This window comes from Chlorocebus sabaeus, chromosome 24, assembly GCF_047675955.1.
Source record: "Chlorocebus sabaeus isolate Y175 chromosome 24, mChlSab1.0.hap1, whole genome shotgun sequence".
Classification (NCBI taxonomy): domain Eukaryota; kingdom Metazoa; phylum Chordata; class Mammalia; order Primates; family Cercopithecidae; genus Chlorocebus; species Chlorocebus sabaeus.
Genome location: NC_132927.1, coordinates 43,675,642 through 43,698,179, shown reverse-complemented (window position 1 = coordinate 43,698,179; position 22,538 = coordinate 43,675,642). Strand labels below are relative to the sequence as shown.

The following is a 22,538-nucleotide window of genomic DNA, read 5'->3' as shown; positions in this document are numbered from 1 at the left end:
AAGGCTAGTGAGAAAGTCTGACATATGTGCTACGTTGGGAGTGGACAAGGAAGTAAGTACTTACGGCGGGATGGAGGCAAGAGAAGGTAGATGCAGGCATAGCAAATCTAGCTTTGGTAATAAATTCAAGCCTGTAACAAATTTCCTACAAGGAATTTCTTTATATCTAGTTTAAATTATTTGCCCTGTAGTTGGACCTATTTCCTCTTACCTGATTTTTCAGTAGAAATTAAGTTCCCATCTTCTCTAATATTTCATGCAACACTTAACTCTTGATTATTTAAAAGAGAGAATATATTATTCTAAAGTGAGAAAATTCACTTACATTTGGCTTTGGGATACAACTAATCAGATAAATACAAACATACACATTGGTCCACAAATCCACCCTCGTAAACTCTGTCCTCCCTCCTTGCCCTCTCCTGGCAGTCTAAAAGGTAAAAGAATGAAGACTGTGAAATAGGCAACAGAAAGCAATCACCAAGGATACTTGGTGATTAAAGTAAAGGTTACTTTATCAGAAAATCCTACTTTCCAATGCCTAGAACTGTGGGTAGCTATGTGAAAATTTTTTGGTTATAAGGGTAAACATTAAAATTACCTAAGGAGGCCGGGCGCAGTGGCTCATGCCTGTAATCCCAGCACTTTGGGAGGCCGAGGCGGGTGGATCACGAGATCAGGAGATCGAGACCATCTAGCCTAACACGGTGAAACCCTGTCTCTACTAAAAATACAAAAATATTAGCTGGGCATGGTGGCGGGCACCTGTAGTCCCAGCTACTCGGGAGGCTGAGGCAGGAGAATGGCGTGAACCCGGGAGGCGGAGCTTGCAGTGAGCCGAGATCGTGCCACTGCACTTCAGCCTGGGTGAGAGAGCGAGACTCTGTCTCAAAAAAAGAAAAATTACCCAAGGAATCTCCATCTGGATTGGCATCATTTATTTTTATATATTACTCTCATTTGCCCCATATTAAAACAGATAGCTTCTAGGGTCCTATATCCAGCATTAAGCTTCTCCACTTCATTGTGTAATTCCGATTCTTTTAACCTGTCTTCAGAAATTTCAACTCCAACCAACTTCATGACTTTTTTCTGAAACTTTTAAGATTTCTTTTCCTCTAAACTGCAGGGTCAAATATGATACTCAGATGGGGAACTTAATATTACTAAGTAGGAGGAAATTACATCAGTTTCCAGGATATCTACCTGTGGAATTAAAATTGCGGTGGCTCACGCCTGTAATCCTAACACTTTGGAAGGCCAAGGTGGGAGGATTGCTTGAGGCCAGGAGGTCAAGACCAGCCTGGACAACATAGTGAGAACCCATCTCTACAAAAAAATATAAATTAAAAAAAAATTTTTTTAAACCTAGATGAATGGAAAAACAAGATGTGGTATATTGGTACAGTGGAATATTAATTCATCCATAAAAAAGAAATGAAGTACTGATTCATGCTACAATACGGATGAACCCTGAAAACGTAATGGTAAGTGAAAAGAGACCAGTCACAAAAGAGCCTATGTTATGTAATTTCATCCATATAAAATGTCTAGAATAAGCAAATCCAAAAAGACAAAGTATATTCGTGGTTGTCAGGGGCCAGGTGGTGGAGAGAATAGGGAGTGACCATTAATGGGTACATATTTTGGAATTATATAGTAGTGATGGCTGCACAACCTTGGTTTTATTGTTTGTTTGTTTGTTTAGCACTGCAGCCTCAATCTCCTGGGCTCAAAAAATCCTCCTGCCTCAGCCTCCCTAGTAGCTGGGACTACAGAAGCATGCCACCATGCCCAGCTGATTTTTGTGTGTGTGTGTTTTGTGTTTGTTTGTTTGTTTTAAGAGACAGGGTCTATGTTGCCCAAGCTGGTCTCAAACTCCTGGGCTCAAGAGATCCTCCTGCCTCTGTCTCCAAAGATGCTACTAATACAGGCGTGAACCACCATGCCTGCCTGCACAACCTTGTGAGTATACTAAAAACTAATGAATTCTACAGTTTAAAAGACAAAATTTTATGGTATGTGAATTATATCTTAATAAAGCTGTTATTTTAAAAATGAAATAAGAAATTAGTGGTTAAGATCCACAAATTAATTTTATGGACTACAGGGTTAGATGATCTCTCTGTAGCTTCTGGTTCTCACAAAAATTAAATTTCATTCAAACCTGTAGTGTGCCATTGACTCAAATGCTTTTTCCATTTGGTCCTCAAGAAAATCCTGAAACTGAGGCTCAGAAAAATTAAGTAACATGCCTAACGTTAATAGCAATTCAGTGACTTAAAAAGTATTTAAACTCAGTTTTGACTCTAATATCCCTGCACTTTCCAACGTGCAGCTACCTCATATATTTCTGAATATGCCGTAAGATAACAAAGCAAATCTCTGCAGGCAGAAATAAGTTTTAAAATCTACTACTGATTAATAAGTGGAATGAAGTTTTAACGTATTGTGTCAAAGACTGAATGATGTAGCAGTTACTTTTCTATAGAATTATGTGTATTTAATAAACAAAATTTACATGACTATACATATACTCTAATGAATTTTTACATCTTTAGGTCTAATTTTAGCAACTTGACTAAATCATAGAATTCTCAAATGATCCCAACACTTCAAACATTAAATCTAGTGACAACAGATTTAATTATTTCAATTCCAGGAAGGTAAAAAAAATTCCCTGAAGGAATGGCTAATAACATTTATTTGGAAATATCTATAACAATAGCTAAACAAAAATTTGATAGTAAAAATAATTACCTTTTCAGAAGCACGCTGAACTAAAGTTCAGGATATACTGGCACTGGGATTTTGTCTGTTGGCTTGAAATACATTTTATCTTAAAGCTAACCTTTAAAAAAGTTTACAATCACACAAAATTCCAGTATGCCCCATGAACAATCAAAAGTCAGTTAAATGCCAGAATGAAATGTGAAAGAGCTATTTTACTTTAAAATGTCAATAATCTTTTGACTTAATAGTTTGAACATCCAGAGACATCTGGCAAAAAATATGCAGACACTAATTAAGACTGAAACATGCTATTAATTCTATGAAAATATTTTATTCCTTAGCTTTATTCATCCCAGTTTCTTCCCCGTGGTGTGTTTTTCCTTCTTCACACTGATAGTATCTCAAAAGATTAGAAAGCCCCTAATCCCAAATTCCAGGAGTCTTTTTATTAACCACTAAACAGCTTACCACAGATATATATGGGTGTGTGTGTTCCCTTTCCTGACACTGCTTCAAAGACAACAATTTTATAGTCACATATATGATAGATGGCAGTGATCCCTAGTTTGTTCCCTTTAAGTACTCTATCTATATATTTCCTTGTCCACATCCCTGGCCCAAAATTATCTGAGAACACAAAAACAGTGAAATCTATAATATAGAAATACATGAAAATTACCCTACTCTAGCTTAACCTGCTCTAACCTGCATTATTTTCTTTTCTGAAGATTTCTCTCACAAGGTAGTTTGCTCTGATTATGAAAGAGAACAAAGACAATAATATTTGTAACAAAGCAAGCTTTAAAAACTAATGCTAATTTTAAGGAAAGCCTCCCTAATACCAAAATTTTTATCATTTATAATACTAATTATTCATTTGAAATCTAGTTCCCATATCACTATTTTTTATCTTTCAAAAAAATTCTAACTGCTTTTAAATAAGAAAATTCAGTTCATCTTTTCTGAGTATTTTCTGTCAATTCCATCCCTGCACTTTTATTATCATACATTGTCAAATTTACAAATACTTTTAATTAAAAACCACCCAGTTACTTAATCTTGCCAATCACATTTTCAATTCTTAAAAGAATACTTTGTCTACTCACAGATAAATGATGATGTATTATTTAGAAATTGAAGGCTTCCTCTCAAAGAAATAAATCAGTTGCCCATTCTTCCCTCATTTAAAACAAGGTTGCTGTGAAAAAGGCTGAGACGTTGTCTCCTGTCATATGGGCGGGTATTAATCAAATACTAGCAAGGAGACACACACAATGTTCAGGGAGTACTTCTCTTACAGTTTGATGTGTTAGCAGATTATGAACGAGAAAAAAAGTTTGGCAAAAAGCTGTTACACTTCATTTTAAACAAAAACTTAAAAACCTGAGGCTATGACGGACAAAAGCAAACTATACCTTATGCTAATTTCTCATGATTCTTACATAACAGATATGTGTTGACTATATTAACATAAAATATATCATTTATTTCTCAAAATACATCTTCTCCTGTCCAAGAAATGAATTACAAATACCTGTTAGGACATTTCAAATTACTTTAAAATAAAATATATAAAACTGCCTTAAATTCAAGGACCACACATAGGTACTTTTAAAAACTACAGCAGATTACACATTGGAATAGAGGTATCCTTTAATCTGAATTTGTTAAAAAAAAAAAAAAAAAAAAAAAAGTCAGCAACAGAACATACAAACAGAAACAGGAAAAAGGAAAAAGAAATTTTAAGAGAAATGATGTCCAATTTTCTGTGCTTAGGTAAAACAAAACCATAAACTCACAAATGTTCGCTTACTAAGTGAATCTGGCTGAAGCTATATTTGTTTCTTCACTGTGATTACATGAATATTACCTATTAGATGGATACTTACACCTGATTCTAAGTAAATCAAATGGACAAATACATTAATCTTATGGGAATGTAAACAGAAAAACAGAAGAATCAATCCAGGTTGGCACTGGATATAACAAACTTTCTCCAATAAAATATTTTCAGAATATTTTAATAAATAAATAATAATAGAGTGGTGGGAAATGAAGGCTAGTAAGAAGCAATCAGGAATGAAGTATTTTTACTCTAATAAAACCCTCAGGAAAAAAGAGCATAAAATTCCTTCACATGAATGTATTAAAAAATATGTAATCTTTTAGCTTTCACTGTAATTAAAATATCTGAAGGCAGGAATTTAGCAGACTTCACTATGACTGAACACATATCTATGATTTCTTAAAACACAGAGAAGCATGTACATATGAAATGTGGATCCTGAATAAAAATGTATAACAAAGAAAAGACGACGACGTGATGTAGTAGAAACTGCTCCAGACTTGAGATGGGCGCAGTGGCTCACACCTGTAATCCCAGCACTTTGGGAGGCTGAGGAGGGCAGATCACGAAGTCAGGAGTTGAAGACCAGCCTGACCAACATGGTGAAACCCTGTCTCTACTAAAAATACAAAAATTAGCCAGGTGTGGTGGCACATGCCTGTAATCCCAGCCACTCGGGAGGCTGAGGCAGGAGAATTGTTTGAACCTGGGAAGGCGGAGGTTGCAGTGAGCCGAGACTGCACCACTGCACTCCAGCCTGGGCAACACAGCAAGACTCTACTTCAAAAAAAAAAAGAAATTGCTCCAGACTTGGAATAAAGGGACTTAATGAGGAACAAATCTGGCATATACATGGTACCTTTGGCCAAATTACAAAAAGGTGCTCTATTCTGGGTAGCCACAGCTCTGGCCTGGTGAGTGAAGTGCAGGCTGGATCCTGGTTTCCATTCAAACCTTCCATTTTGTGCAGTACATCAAAATCCGATCTGGCAAATTCAAACTTGGCTCTACCACTGCTGTCTTTAACTAAGGTTCAATTTCTTTATCTCCAAAATGGAGATTACAGAGTACTGTTAACAGGATTATTTTATTACATGAAACAATGTTTGCTAAAACACTTAGTACGGGCTCAACAGATCCTTAAATGAATGGTAAAATGATGACAACGACAATAAAAACTTTATCTTTCTACAAAAAAGTAGAAATATATCTTTTTTCGCACCTAAAACATAGCAAACCACCAAAAAATAAAATGCTCCCCTAACACTAGTTCAGTGAGCACCTGGGTGTATGTGCACGTGCAAGAAGGGCAGGCAGTAAATTCAATGATTAAATATTCTAAGTTTCTAAACATGCATTTGATATAATGTCTCTTGTAGATTCACTATGCCTAGTAACATTCTAACACCTAGGAGAAGTCTTGTGATAAGACGCTATTTAATTTATTTAGCCCAGAGTGCTCAAAATCCATTTGGTCACAGAATTCTTTTGGTTTGGTTGTATCTACTTATATCTCATAGGACTTTTTTGTTTTGTTTTTTTTTCCCCCACAGAAAGAATTTGGGGATATAGAAAATACCACTATTTTATGTTTATGATACCATATGAACAATACCAGTTCTTCTTATTGACAATCATTAATTTAAAAAATCAAAGAATTTAAACTATAGTTACTAATTTCATTACTATTTTACAAACTTGAAGGAAATCAGAAATTCAAAATCTGAAAATTGTTTTTTAGTATTTTGCATAAAGTTTGTGAGTTTGATATAAAAGGTAAATTTCAAGGCTTTAAATGTTAGGGCCCATGAAAACTCTTTAATATCTAAAAAACACGTTATAGTGACTGAACATTTAAACCACATGCTTTTAGTTCTATGTTGGTAATAGTAAACAATAGCTATATGGCGTTTCTAAGAAAACAAAGCATCTTGGTCTGGAATTCAAACTGTCATTATGTACATTCTGTTAAACCCTCTTCCTTCCCATATACATTATAAGGCACAGATAAATTAAAGCAAAATGTTTTCTATTACCCCTCTATTTTTACTTACCTAATATTTTCACAGCATAATGAGGACTTTCTAAGATAATTCCTTCCTCTGTATCAAACATAGGGTTATCTATTCCCGTCTTTGGAGGAATTTGGGCTAGTTTCTTAAGTCTCATGGAAGAATTAAGGTCAAGTTCTTGCTTTTTCCCTTCTTCCTCTCTCCTACGCCTCATGTCCTCCTGTTGTTGCCGAATACGCTCCAACTGTGCACTTCGACGTATTGGCATCATCCTGGTGCCCAAATCTCCGGGGCAGTCAACAGCCATCTCTCGGTGCTTCTGATGTTCCTCTGGTGATGCAAGATCAACATTTTTTACTTCGCTGTCTGATTCCTCTGTAACATGCCCATTCATATGGGATGTTGTCATGGTTATCTATAAAAACCTGTACCACTTTTTATAAATCAATTTTTCCTATAAGCCAATTCTCTTGATTCTGTAGTATAAAATCCATGTTACTTCAAAAAAAAAAAAAAAAAAAAAGACCAAAAAAACTTCTCACATCACATAATAATGCTATGAAAAAGTATCCATGAAGGAAATCTAAGGGGAAAGATGGGGGAAAAAAAAGTATAAGAATTACAATATAAAAGCAGGTTTTTACATAGCCCACTTCTAAATCTCCATACAACACAGAAAATAATAAGTATATAATATTATTTTGCTATGTAGATTAAGTACTTTCACTTCACAGATAATGGTGAGCAAACCAAGATTCCCCCTCTCCCCCAAAAAGTCCCTTTCCAAGAATGTGAAACATACTATTCAATTTTAAAGCTAAGAAAAATGATATACAGTACTGGAAAGTTTAGAAAAGTAGGAAAGTAAAAAAGTTTGGGGTACTAGTTTGGTAGAGAACACATTGCTTGCTTCAAACATAAAAGGTGTTTTAATCATCTTTTAGTAGTTGTCTCAACACAGTACTTTATGCTCAACAATTAACATGAGATTGAAATAACTTACTAGTTAACTGCTAAAGAAACTGATGAACAATCAACCGATTTGGCATACAGCAGCCTTGTTTGTACCTTACTTGAAATACAAGCAGTATTCTGGGGGATAATTAATTCATTTTTAGGAGTTTTTGAGATGAAGAACATGCCCAACGAATAAGAAACTTCAATTAGCAGCTGAGGCAGCTACAAGACAAAACTACATTGAAACAAGGATTACATGGGTTATCAGTCTTTATAATTGATCCCATTAAAAAAAGAAAAAAAAAAAAAAAGAATTGGACTGGATGCAGTGGCTCACGCCTGTAATCCCAGCACTTTGGGAGGCCAAGGCAGATGGATCACCTGAGGTCGGGAGTTCGAGACTAGCCTGGCCAACATGGTGAAACTCCGTCTCTACTAAGAAAAACACAAAAATTAGCCAGGCATGGTGGCAGGCGCCTGTAATCCCAGCTACTCAGAAGGCTGAGGCAGGAGAATCGCTTGAACCTGGGAGGCAGAGGCAGCAGTGAACTGAGATCACACTATTGTACTCTAGCATGGGTGACAGAGCGGGACTCCATCTCGGGGGGAAAAAAAAAAAGAATTGGGGTTAACGATACAAGAATTACGAGGATTCATTTAGAGAAAATGGTAGTATCTGTTGCCAAAAACTTTTGAGTCATACTGTACAGCCAAAAGGTAACAGTAAGCAGGGAGATAAGAAAACTGAACTTTTAATCCTCTAGTGTTATGATTTAAGACCATTTTCTCTCTCTGACTCTCAGATTCACTTGGAAGCTTTATTTATAGGATTGACTGTTCTGAGTTTCACATGAGCTAATGTATACTTACATTGATTACCAGTATTAACTTGATTTTCCTATTTTAAAAATCTTTCAACATATTTTAGAAAATAAAAATATTTTACCAGGTAACTCTGGCTTTTCATTGAGCTATTTCTCAGGCATACATAAGCAGGTTGTTTACATATGTGTAAACCCACACATTAAATCTAATTAGCCTTTTTTCACTCAAGAGCAATAATATTTACAATAATAAACCTACAACCTCCTTGAGTTGGGCATCACTTAAGTAAACAGGTTGGTTAGAGCACAATGCCAACTAAGCAAAAGCCAGGTTTTCAAATAATATTCCTAATACCAGCCAATCCTTTCTCAGACATCTTCGATCATAATGCAAACAGGGACAGAAGACAAAATGCTTAATACAAACTCAACTAGGCTATCAGGAAAACCACCAGTCCAACAATCAGGAAAATGGATGCCAGTTACATGAGTCAATTATTAAAACTACATTTGCACAAAATTTTTGGTAGATTTTTCTGTCTTTCATCCAAAGTTTGTCTTCTGTGATCTACACATAAGTACCTTATTTACCATTAGATTGCCTTCTTTTTCATTAACATGACAGCTATTTGATTTATGTTAGGCAATTCTTAAGTTATGTTAGGCATTGATTACATGCAAATGCAAATTCAGCTTTTTAAATGTTTTCCTTACAAGTAAGCAGAAAAACTGTGTAGGAGTTACTATAGTGCTATGTTTAACTTTAAAAATCCAGGAGTGTACATATTTTCAGAAAATTAAAACTCTCAACCCTCTCTATAATAATTACTGGATATTAAAAATCAAATTTAATATTAAATGATATGTTTTAAACTTATATATATATAAATTATGATCTGAAATTTAAAACTCAGCTTAAAAGCTCTACATCTGTGTCCATACTCACTACCCTATGAGGGAAAATTAGAAGTCATGCAAGAGAGACTGGGCCAGATCATTCAAGGTCAAAATTCTCATGCCTGTACTATTTATTATCATACTAGTATATCTGGATCCAATTTTTGCTCTCAGAAAAATTTCTATAACCTGGTAGTAATCTGCTTTAAATTTTATTTTGGTTATCTCCCCAGGAATGTTCAGTCTCCTGGGAGAGAAAGCAAAGAAAATAAATGATTATTTTTCCTCAAACTCCTCAACAGATTCTAAATTTGTTAGAGAGAGGGGTCATGTCTTACTTTTACAGCTCCAGTGCTTAGCCTAATACATATCATAAGAAATGCCCAATAAACATCTGTTCAACTCAACTTGGAATGTCACAGACAATGAACTATAAAACTTGGTCTGTGGTAAAAGGTGACAGGAAACACTAAAAACATCAGGATACATTTCTTTGAGCTGGATTTCAAAGGGCAACTAAAAATTAGCCAGAGGGCAGAAAGGTCTATTCCATGCAGACAGGCTCACATGACCAATAGGAAGGAAGAGTATGACAGAATGGCACTTTATGAAAACACAAGAGAATACGATAAAGCTGGATGGGACAATGGGAGCATGCTGTACGTGAATAATGAAAAAACTGGAAAGGCAAGCAGGAAACCATACTGGGAAGAGTTTTAGATTTTTACCCTGAAAATAGTAACAATAATTAAAAGATTTTAAGCAGGGGCTGACATGATCACATTCATTTTTATAGAAATATCACTCCTATTGGATAGAGACACAAAAAATCCTTAAAAAAAAAAATCAATGAATCCAGGAGCTGGTTTTTTGAAAAGATCAACAAAATTGATAGAACACTAGCAAGACTAATAAAGAAGAAAAGAGAGAAGAATCAAATAGATGTAATAAAAAATGATAAAGGGGATATCACTACCGATCCCACAGAAATACAAACTACTATCAGAGAATACTATAAACACCTCTACACAAATAAACTAGCACATCTAGAAGAAATGGATACATTCCTGGACACATACACCCGCCCAAGACTAAACCAGGAAGAAGCTGAATCCCTGAATAGACCAATAACAGGCTCTGAAACTGAGGAAATAATTAATAGCCTACCAACCAAAAAAAGTCCAGGACCAGACGAATTCACAGCCGAATTCTACCAGAGGTACAAACAGGAGCTGTACCATTCCTTCTGAAACTATTCCAAGCAACAGAAAAAGAGGGAATCCTCCCTAACTCATTTCATGAGGCCAGTATCATCCTGATACCAAAGCCTGGCAGAGACACAACAAAAAAAGAGAATTTTAGGCCAATATCCCTGATGAATATCGATGCAAAAATCCTCAATAAAATACCAGCAAACTGAATCCAGCAGCACATCAAAAAGCTTATCCAACACGATCAAGTGGGCTTCATCCCTGGAATGTAAGGGTGGTTCAACATAAGCAAGTCAATAAACGTAATCCATCATATAAACAGAACCAAAGACAAAAACCATGATTATCTCACCAGATGCAGAAAAGGACTTCGACAAAATTCAACAGCCCTTCATGCTAAAAACTCTCAATAAATGCAGTATTGATGGGACATATCTCAAAATAATAAGAGCTATTTGTTACAAATCCACAGTCAATATCATACTGAATGGGGAAAAACTGGAAGCATTCCCTTTGAAAACTGGCACAAGACAGGGATGCCCTCTCTCAACACTCCTATTCAACACGGTGTTGGAAGTTCTGGCCAGGGCAATCAGGCAGGAGAAAGAAATAAAGGGTATTCAATTAGGAAAAGAAGTCAAATTGTCCCTGTTTGCAGATGACATGATTGTATATTTAGAAAACCCCATCGACTCAGCCCAAAATCTCCTTAAGCTGATAAGCAACTTCAGCAAAGTCTCAGGATACAAAATCAATGTGCAAAAATCACAAGCATTCCCATACACCAATAACAGACAGAGAGCCAAATCATGAGTGAACTCCCATTCACAATTGCTTCAAAGAGAATAAAATATCTAAGAATCCAACTTACAAGGGATGTGAAGGACCTCTTCAAGGAGAACTACAAACCACTGCTCAGTGAAATAAAAGAGGACACAAACAAATGGAAGAACATTCCATGCTCATGGATAGGAAGAATCAATATTGTGAAAATGGCCATACTGCCCAAGGTAATTTATAGATGCAATGCCACCCCCATCAAGCTACCAATGACTTTCTTCACAGAATTGGAAAAAATTACTTTAAAGTTCATATAGAACCAAAAAAGAGCTGGCACTGCCAAGACAATCCTAAGCCAAAAGAACAAAGCTGGAGGCATCATGCTACCTGACTTCAAACTATACTACAAGGCTACAGTAACCAAAACAGCATGGTACTGGTACCAAAACAGATATATAGACCAATGGAACAGAACGGAGGCCTCAGAAATAATACCACACATCTACAACCATCTGATCTTTGACAAACCTGACAAAAACAAGAAATGGGGAAAGGATGCCCTATTTAATAAATGGTGCTGGGAAAACTGGCTAGTCATATGTAGAAAGCTGAAACTGATCCCTTCCTTATACCTTATACAAAAATTAATTCAAGACGGATAAAAGACTTAAATGTTAGACCTAAAATCATAAAAACTCTAGAAGAAAACCTAGGCAATACCATTCAGAACATAGACAGGGGAAAGGCTTCACGACTAAAACACAAAAAGCAATGGCAACAAAAGCCAAAATTGACAAATGGGATCTAATTAAACTAAAGAGCTTCTGCACAGCAAAAAAAACTACCATCAGAGTGAACAGGCAACCTACAGAATGGGAGAAAATTTTTACAATCTATCCATCTGACAAAGGGCTAACATCCAGAATCTACAAAGAATTTAAACAAATTTACAAGAAAAAATCAAACAACCCCATCAAAAAGTGGGCAAAGGATATGAACAGACACTTCTCAAAAGAAGACATTCATGCAGCCAACAGACACATGAAAAAATGCTCATCATCACTGGCCATCAGAGAAATGCAAATCAAAACCACAATGAGATACCATCTCACACCAGTTAGAATGGTGACCATTAAAAAGTCAGGAAACAACAGGTGCTGGATAGGATGTGGAGAAATAGGAACACTTTTACACTGTTGGTGGGACTGTAAACTAGTTCAGCCATTGTGGAAGACCATGTGGCAATTCTAAAGATCTAAAACTAGAAATACCATCTGACCCAGCCATCCCATTACTGGGTATATACCCAAAGGATTATAAATCATGCTGCTATAAAGACACATGCACATGTATGTTGATTGCAGCACTACTCACAATAGCAAAGACTTGGAACCAACCCAAATGTCCATCAATGATAGACTGGATTAAGAAAATGTGGCACATATACACCATGGAATACTATGCAGCCATAAAAAAGGATGAGTTCATGTCCTTTGTAGGCACATGGATGAAGCTGGAAATCATCTTCTGAGCAAACCATCACAAGGACAGAAAACCAAATACTGCATGTTCTCACTCATAGGTGGGAATTGAACAATGAGAACACATGGACACAGGGTGGGGAACATCACACACTGGGGCCTGTCGTGGGGTAGGGGAAGCGGGGAGCGGGGAGGGATAGCGTTAGGAGATATACCTAATGTAAATGACGAATTAATGGGTGCAGCACACCAACATGGCACATGTATACATATGTAACAAACCTGCACGTTGTGCACACGTACCCTAGAACTTAAACTATAACAAACAAACAAACAAAAAGAAATATCACTCCTATTGAAGCGTAGAGGGCTGACTGAAGGGTGGCAATGAGAACAGACTGAAAGCACCTATTAGAAATGGGGTCCTCAACTAGGACAGTGAGAATGAAGTTGTATTCAAGAAATATGAAGGTTACAGGCCAGGCGTGGTGGCTCATGCCTGTAATTCCAGCATCTGAGGAGGCTGAGGCTGTGGATCACTTGAGACTAGCAGTTTGAGACCAGCCTGGGGGCAACATGGTAAAATCCCATCTCTACAAAATCATGCAAAAAAATTAAAAAATTATCCAGGCACAGTGGCTTGTGCCTGTAGTCCCAGCTACTCGGGAGGCTGAGGCATGAGAATCACTTGAACCTGGTTGGCAGAGGTTGCAGTGAGCCAAGGTCATGCCACTGCGCTCCAGCCTGGGAGACAGAGCAAGACTCTGACTCAAAAAAAAAAAAAAAAAAAGCAATATGTAGGTTACAGAATCAGTAGAACTTAGTGTCTATTTCAAATAGGAGGACAAAAAGTGAATAAAAGAGGTAAAGGAGGAGGAGGAGAAGGAAGTCATAGGAGTAGGAATAGTAGTAGTAGTAGTAACAACTACAACTACAGCTAACATTTACTGAGTACTACTTTATGTGCCAGCCAATACTGCAAGTACTTCACATAGTATTCACTCATTTATTTCTCATTACAACTCCAGAAGTAGATCCAAATATGCCCATTTTCTAGATGAAAAATGAGGTTGGAAGTAGGCCTTAAGGACAAGATGGAGAAATAAGAAAGGGGCCATATGAACCAAAGGTGTGAAGATGAAAGGTGTGAAGGGAAAGTACAAATAAGGCTAGTTGAACTAAAAGAGTCAAGAGAGAAGTGGAAGATATGACTAGAAAGTTTGATTGGGTCCATCTTATGAAAGGTCTTAAATATAAATCCTTAATTCTGTAGAATAAGAGAATCATCAAAGATTTCAAAAAGAGGAGTGATATGTACACAAATTTAATTATTTAATCCTGGCTAGATACTATGGTTGAGACAAGATCTTTGACCATTATTCTTTTCTTTTTTTTTTTTTTGAGACAGAGTCTCACTCTGTCATCCAGGCTAGAGTGCAATGGCATGATCTGAGCTCACTGCAACCTCCACCTCCCAGGTTCAAACGATTCTCTTCCCTCAGCCTCCTGAGTAGCTGAGATTTCAGGTGCCCACCACCATGCCCAGCTAATTTTTGTATTTTTAGTAGAGATGGGGCTTCACCATGTTGGCCAGGCTGGTCTCAACCTCCCGACCTTGTGATCCGCCAGCCTCGGCCTCCCAAAGTGCTGGAATTACAGGCGTGAGCCACCGCACCTGGCTGACTATTATTCTATCTATCTATCAGAATTTCCCATAAGAATCTAGAAATACCTCCAAAATTAAACTCATATTTCCCTTTAATCTCCTTCTATTCTCTTTAATCCTCTCCCTGTTTTCAATTCTAACTAATGTTACTATATCCATCCAGTCACCTAAGACAGCATGTTTAAGAGAACAGCCTCCAGAATCAGACTGCCTAGGATCTAATCTTTGCCTACTCTTTTAAGTCTGAGCTCAAATACATTGTCCTCTGGAATCCTATAATCCCTGTCACATTCTTGATGAAGCTGGACTACTGCTATTTATATCTCTGCCTTTCTATCTCATCAGACTAGAAGCACCTTGAAGTCAGGAACCAGGCTGACCCATCTCTGGATCCATAACATTGCCCAACAGAAGGCCAAACAACAGAAGGCTTCAGAATATGAACCTAGGCAGTGTAACTCCAGAACCATCACTCTTAACCACTATCCCTGGCTTAGTAGGTAGATGACAGTGAAACTAAATATGATGGAGAATACAGGAGAATCAGATAGAAGTAAAGTCAAGGGAAATTGGCCGGGATCTGTCTTGTTCACCTCTATAGCCATGATACCTGGTAAGTGGTTCGCTTAATTAAGTAGATGAGCAAACCACTCCTCTGTTCAGAACTTCTGATGGCTTTCACACTACCTAGAGAATAAAGTCCAAACTCGCAAAATGAATCCAAGATTTCTAGCTCTATCTTTTACTACTCACCTGCATGAGCCTTCTAATTTACCTTCCTCATTTGTGCCTATCCCATCTTTCTGCCCAAATGACTAGTGAACTACTTTTCCGTTGATTTCTACCTTCAAGACCTCCCTCAAGTCCCTAAATCTACAAGAAATCTTTCCAGACTACCTTGTTAAATAATTACTTCACCATTTAACACTCCAAAAACTCTATAATGCTCACAAGTTAATTTAATGAAGGCAAGGAAAGATCCTAAAGTTCTTTCAGAATTAAAGAAACATTATACGGTATCCTGTAGTTTTAGCATCAAGTTTATAATTTTTAAGCAGGCACTCTACTAATACTATAGCTCATACATGTAGTCTATACACATTATAAAAGTGAAAAAGTCCTCCCAGTCCAAAGCAATTGCACTCTCCCTCTCTTAAAGAACAAAAAAACAAAACAACAACAACAACAACAAAAAAACAGTCCTTTGACAATTCAGAAGCTGGTAAATGACTGAACTAGAGCATTACCTCATTGTGTGTAAATAACAGGCCATCTTATGAAGACAGCAGAGTTACCAGTTACTGGCCCTAATTCTTTTCTTCTCAACTTTCCAATTATAAGTTTTTAAAAAAGAAATAAGAAAGAAAGAAAGCTTCAAAGGACTACATTTCAAATTCTCATCAGAATCCCTGTTTCCTAATTCTAGGAAAATGAACACAAATACAAAAATCTGTACATTGTCCACAAAGCAAGAAAAATTTTCAGGCTGGCATGCCAAAGCTGTTTCAATTCTAACCTCAAACTAGTAAGGGAGAAAGCGTTTTAGTTGCGGGAGAAGGGGGCAAAGGGAAGCTAAATAAGCTTCACAACAAGTGCAAATGATTGAGACTAGAGGGACTGAAATAGTCTAAAGGGTACAGTCCCACTGAAAAGGGTACCAACAAATAGAACCGTCTGTTTAAGAGCTGAGAATCAAGACAGGTCAGCAGAAATCCAATTTCCTATATTATCAGTATCTTAATTTTTAGGCAGAGGAAAATGGAAGAGATATACTTCATACGCATAAACATGTTCAGTCTACACTAGTGTCCAGAACTCTAGAATTTTTTGAATTCATCCTTCCCCTCTTTCTCCAGCAAGTAATGCCCTTTGACCAGCAGCTGGGAAGTCTCATTTTAAGTGATCAGCATTCCTCTGACATTCTAAGAAGTTAAACTATTTGTTTCCATAGAAACAGCTTTGTCAGCTAACACAGGATTCAAGCCAAGAAAAGTGAAAAGAACTTACATTATGCAAACTGGAAAAACCTTTTCTACTGTCCTTTTAGTTTCTCTTCTCTGGTTTTTCACAAAACTCAGGCTTTCTTATTCTATGAAAAAGAAAAATGAGACAATTGATCAAATGTAAATGTCTGCAGTGTTTTTGAGGGGGTAAAGGAGAAAGAGAAAGACTAATTCAATATGATAACCAATTCTGTCTGCAGATAGCTAGGATTTCTCAGTAAGAAATCATAAAAATGCACCACAACCCCTGTATCTAATGGATATCAATTTAAAAATCTATGTTGTTGCATATTAGTGCCCTTAGGAATATCAAACGGAAACTTTCCAATAACACATTGGAAACAGTCTGGCAATTCCTCAAAAGGCTAAACACAGAGTTACCATATCAGCAATTCCACTCCTATGTATAAACCAACAGAAATAAAAACATACATCTACATACACACACACACACAAAAACTTGTACAAAAATATTCATAGCAGCAGTATTTATAATAGCAAAAAAGTAGAAAAAACCCAAATATTCAACTGATGAATTTATTAAAAGTGGTATAATCCTACAGGAAACATTACTGGAAAATAAAAATGAAGTAGTGATACATGCTACAACATAGATTAACCCTGCAAACAGGATTTAAAGGAGCCAGCATCAAAGAACCTCATACTGTATGATTCTATTTATGAAATATCCAGAAGAGGCAAATATAGAGAGACAAAAAGTAGATCGGCGGTTGCCTAAAACTGGGGGTGAATGGCTGGGATAATTATGGCCAAGGCATGCAGGTTTCTCTTGGGGGATGATGCAAATTAACTGCGGTGATGGTTGTACAACTCCAAGTATACTAAAATCCATTGAATTTGCACACTTGGATGTGTCAGAGGCATTTGAACCAGAGCAACTCCATCTTGAATAGGGGCTGGGTATCCTACTGGGCTGCATTCCCAGGAGGTTAGGCATTCTAAGTCACAGGATGAGACAGGAGGTCAACACAAAGTCAGGTCACAAAGGCCCTGCTGACAAAACAGGTTGGGGTAAAGAAGCCAGGCAAATCCCACCAAAACCAAGATAGCCATGAAAGTGACCTCTGGTAGTGCTCACTGCTCATTATATGCTAATTATAATGCGTTAGCATGGTAAAAGACGCTCCTGCCAGTGCCATGACAGTTTACAAATGCCACGGCAATGTGAGGAAGTTACCCTACATGGTCTAAAAAGGGGAGGAATCCTCAGTTCCACGAATTGCTCACCCCCTTCCCAGAAAACTCATGAATCCACCCCTCGCTCGGCATATAAGAAGAAGTAACATGTCGGTGTTCTGCCTATGGAGTTGCCATTTTTTCATTCCTTTACTGTCTTAATAAACTTGCTTTCACTTTACTCTATGGACTTGCCCCAAATTCTTTCTCATGCAAGATTCAAGAACCCTCTCTGGGATCCGGATCGGGTTTCTGGTAACAGATGAATTGTGTAGTATGAGAGTTCTATCTCAATAATGCTGTTTTAAAAATACACAATGAAATAACACTACAAACAAGAAAATGGCTAAAATTAAAAAGTGGTAATATTAAGCACTGGAGAGAATGTGAAGGAAGGGGAACCCCTATACAATGCTGATGAGAATGTAAAATTGTAGAGTCTCGCAGTTTCTTAAAAAGTTAAACATATAGTTTCCATATAACTGAGACATTCCACACAAGAGAAAGAAATAAACATATTTTTATCTGTAAAAATCATGAAGAAAGATTTGTAATAAGTATGCATAGGAGCAATATTAATAATAGTCTAAAACCATACACTATCTTTCAGCTGGGAATGGATAAACAAAAAATGGAATACAATGGATAAAATGAAATAAAATGGATAAACAAAAAATACAATAAGAAAGGACAAATTACTGACATATCCAACAACACGGACAGTCTCAAAAACACAATGCCAGACACAAGAGTATGATTCCATTTGTGCAAAATTTCTAGAAAATGCAAAACTAGTGCTACTACAAAAAGCAGTTTGGTGGTTTCCTGGAGATGGAAGCAGATGCTGACTGAAAAAGGCAAGGAGGAAATTTTTTCATGTGATAAAAACATCCTAATATTAGATTTCAGTGATAGTCTCCATGACTATATAAATTTACTAAAACTGTCCCCATAAACCCTAAATCTTATAAAATATAAATTATACCTCAATAAACCCACTTTGAAAATTCATTAAATTGAACACTTAAAATTACTGAATTTTACTGGGCGCAGTGGCTCATGCCTGTAATCCCGGCACTTTGGGAGGCCAAGGTGGGTGGATTATCTGAGATCAGCAGTTCGAGACCAGCCTGGCCAACATGGTGAAACCCCATCTCTACTAATACAAAAATTAGCCAGGCGTGGTAGTGCATGCCTGTAACCCCAGCTACTTGGGAGGGTGAGGCAGGAGAATCGCTTGATCGCGCCACTGCACTCCAGCCTGGGCAACAAGAGTGAAATTCCATCTCAAAAAAAAAAAAAAAAAAATTACTGAATTTTAATTGAAGTTATACCTATTCAGCTGGTTTTAAAATAAAACAAAACCTCAAATTATACACTTAAAATGACATCTTGCTGCATGTAAATTATATCTCAAAGAAACCAAATTTATTTTTATGTATTTATTTATTTATTTGTTTGAGACAGGGTCTTGCTCTGTGAACCAGGCTGGAGTGCAGTGGTATGATCTTGGCTCACTGCAACCTCTGCCTCCCCAGGCTCAAGTGATCCTCCCGCTTTACCCTCCTGAGTAGGTGGGTACAGGAATGGGCCACCACGCCTGACTAATTTTGTATTTTTAGTAGAGACAGGGTTTCACCATGTTGGTCAGGCTGGTCTTGAACTCCTAGGCTCAACTGATCTGTCCACCTCGGCCTCCCAAAATGCTGGGATTATAGGCATGAGCCACTGTGCCTGGCTAAGAAACGAAGTTTTTTAAAAAGATAACTGTATATTCCAAAAACAAGTCATATACTGACATCACATAAAAGACTATTTACTTGGTAACTGTTTAACTCCTTGTATGAATTTAAGTTTCCAACAATGAATGACCTATCTTTACAGAAGAAACTTAGCTATGTCCAAAACTAAGTCAATACAAGTCAAAACTGAAATATTTCAGTTGGGCGAGGTGACTCACGCCTGTAATCCCAACACTTTGGGAGGCCGAGGCATGTGGATGGATCACTTGAGGTCAGCAGTTTGAGACCAGCCTGGCCAACATGGTGAAACCCTGTCTCTACTAAAAATACAAAAATTAGCCAGACATGGTGGCAGACACCTGTAATCCCAGCTACTCGGGAGGCTGAGGCATGAGAATTGCCTGAACCCAGGAGGCAGAGGCTGCAGTGAGCTGAGATCATGCCACTGCACTTCAGCCTGGGCAACATATTGAGACTCCTTCTCAAAAGAAGTTGAAATATTTGAGTTACTCATGCAGTGGATTAGCTCTGAAATTATTATTCAGTAAAAAAGGCACAACTTAAACAAAAATAAAGTCCCCAAGATCTAACTGAAAAACGAGTTCCCACATTACAGAACTAAAAAGACTTTTAAATAAATATATATTTCTTTAATTTTAAACATATATTCAAAATAAACTGAACTTGTTTAAGTCAATGGGCACAATACAAAAGAAGTTTTTACACCAGGGATGGCGGCTTACACTTGTAATCCCAACACTTTGGGAAGCAGAGACAGGAATATCACTGAGACCAGGAGTTTGAGACCAGCGTTGGCAACATAGTGAGACCTTGTCTCTACAAAAAAATAAATAATATTTTTAGATTTAAAAACAAAAAGTTGGGTTTTATTTTTTGTTTTTTTTTTGAGATGGAGTCTCGCTCGTCGCCCATGCTGGAGTGCAGTGGTGTGATCTTGGCTCACTGCAACCTCTGCCTCCCGGGTTCAAGCGATTCTCCTTCCTCAGCCTCCCAAGTAGCTGGGACTACAGACGTGTGCCACAACGCCCAGCTAATTTTGTGTATTTTCAGCAGACATGGGGTTTCACCGTGTTAGACAGGACAGTCTCGATCTCCTAACCTCATGATCTGCCTGCCTCGGCCTCCCAAAGTGCTGGGATTACAGGCATGAGCCACTGCAGCCGGCCAAAAAACAAAGTTTTTTAATGGACAGATAAAATCCTTTAAATTACAAGACCAAGTGCAAATATCCTGGTTTTACTTTTTTTTTTCTTTTTTTTTTTTTCTGAGATAGAGTCTCACTCTATAACCCAGGCTGGAGTGCAGTGGTGCAATTTTGACTTACCCCAATCACCACCTCCCGGGTTCAAGTGATTCTCATGCCTCAGCCTCCAGAGCAGCTGGGATTACAGGTGCGTGTCACTGCACCCGGTTAATTTTTGTATTTTTAGTAGAGATAGTTTTACCACGTTGGCCAGACTGGTCTTGAACTTATGACCTCAGGTGATCCGCCTGCCTTGGCCTCCCAAAGTGCTGGGATTATAGGCATGAGCCACTGCACTGGCCTTTTTATTTTTCTTTTAAATAGAGATAGGGTCTTGCTCTGTTGTCCAGGCTGGAGTGCGATGGCATAATCATAGCTCACTGTAGCCTCAAACTCCTGGCTCATGCAACCCTCTCACTTTAGCCTCCTGTGTAGCTGGAACTACAGGCACACACCACCATGTCCAGCTACTTTTTGCTTGTTTTCTTAGAGATGGGGTCTCAGTATGTTGCCCAGTCTGGTCTTGAACTCCTTGGCTCAAGAGTCTTCCCATCTCAGCCTCCCGAATCACTGAGATTATAGGCATGAGTCACCATGCCCAGGCTCTTGGTTTACTATTTAGTGGAACACCCTAACAAGTCCTATAATAAAAGGCATTTCTAAAATTCCACATAGTTCATGGTTTGGGTTTCTGATCGAACTACCTTCATTTATCATCCAGATAACTGCATTCCAAAGAAACAACTGGTATTTTCATAGCTTAAAATCTAACTGTATTTAGAATATACTATACCAGACAAAATTTGTAAGGAATGGAAGCAAAATCCCAATTTAAAAAATCTTCAAAGTAAAAACCCAATAAGATTTCAAAGGGGAATAAAGAGTAACATATATTATAACTTAAAACCACATGAATCATCTGCCCTCATGGACAGAAAAAAAATAATATGATTCCTGACAATTCTGTTGGGTATCAATAAGGCAGTATAATTAGCTTAGAAGATACATCTTTCTCAGGTGTAAACTTGAAGAGACTTACCAGCTTTTGCATTTCTGGCAAAAAGTATATATATAACACATCTGTAACTGAAAGATTTAGTTTACAAGTTCCTATTCTCAACCCATGATTCTAGGCCATACAATGGCTTTGGCATAAAAATTAAAACAAGGTAATGTAGACAAAAGAGCTGGAAGAAAACACTGTTGCATTTACAATTTACTAACCATCTACTCTAAATCTACTCTATACTGTAACCAGAGTTGACCAGGAGAAAATATAAGTAGAGTGGTCAATAAAGACAATGTTTTAATACTTTACACATGGAAGAATAAAGGGAAGCAGCAGAAGGAATGAAAAGTGATCACTTCAAACAATGGCTATTCTAAAGAACGATTTCCCAGGATTTGGAGACCAGGAGTCAAATAGAATTCTAAAATACTAAGTATGTCAACTGAGTCTGGGAAAATTATGGAACCTTAAAATAGGAAAATGCACAGAATAAGGTCTCTGGATTCGAGGTCGGGATAGGGATAAAAATTGGAAAAGAGACAATAAATTCTATTTTTCAATTATTGCATTTATACTGGGAGTTTTAGCAGGTTGTTAACTGCTAGACAGGACACAAAAGGGATACGCTAGAAGGGCAAATGTATAAATAATTTACATATTCATATCTTACATCTGTAAAATGCTTTTATTTTTACAGCCTATTTCAAGTATATAACCTCATTTGATCTCTCCAACTGCCCTGAAAGGTAGATAGGTCAGATATCTGTTTTCCACATATGTAGGCACTGAAAGTTAAGTCACAGCTAGAAACAATAGAACATTAACTAAAATTCAGATGGGTAAATCCTAATGTGCATCCACAGTGCTGTGTTAGTTACATGTCTGGAAGATACCATGCTGACTACATGCTTCCTTC

General features: G+C 37.3%; 1 protein-coding gene across 5 annotated transcripts in view; it reads right to left on the bottom strand.

The window, feature by feature from the left end:
• Window positions 1-22,538, bottom strand: part of PALS1 (protein associated with LIN7 1, MAGUK p55 family member) — a 92,753-nt gene that overhangs the window by 46,133 nt on the left and 24,082 nt on the right. For 3 of the 5 annotated variants that reach the window (XM_073011093.1, XM_007987033.3, XM_007987034.3), the window contains exons 2-3: window positions 16,415-16,496; window positions 6,634-6,921 (exon numbers count right to left, since the gene is read on the bottom strand). In XM_073011093.1, the coding sequence (XP_072867194.1) occupies window positions 6,634-6,898 (265 nt within the window). In that variant the 5' untranslated portion in view covers window positions 6,899-6,921; window positions 16,415-16,496. Of the gene's footprint in view, window positions 1-6,633; window positions 7,175-16,414; window positions 16,497-22,538 lie in introns of all 5 variants that reach the window. The other 2 variants (XM_007987031.3, XM_037984674.2) reach the window with 2 other exon arrangements.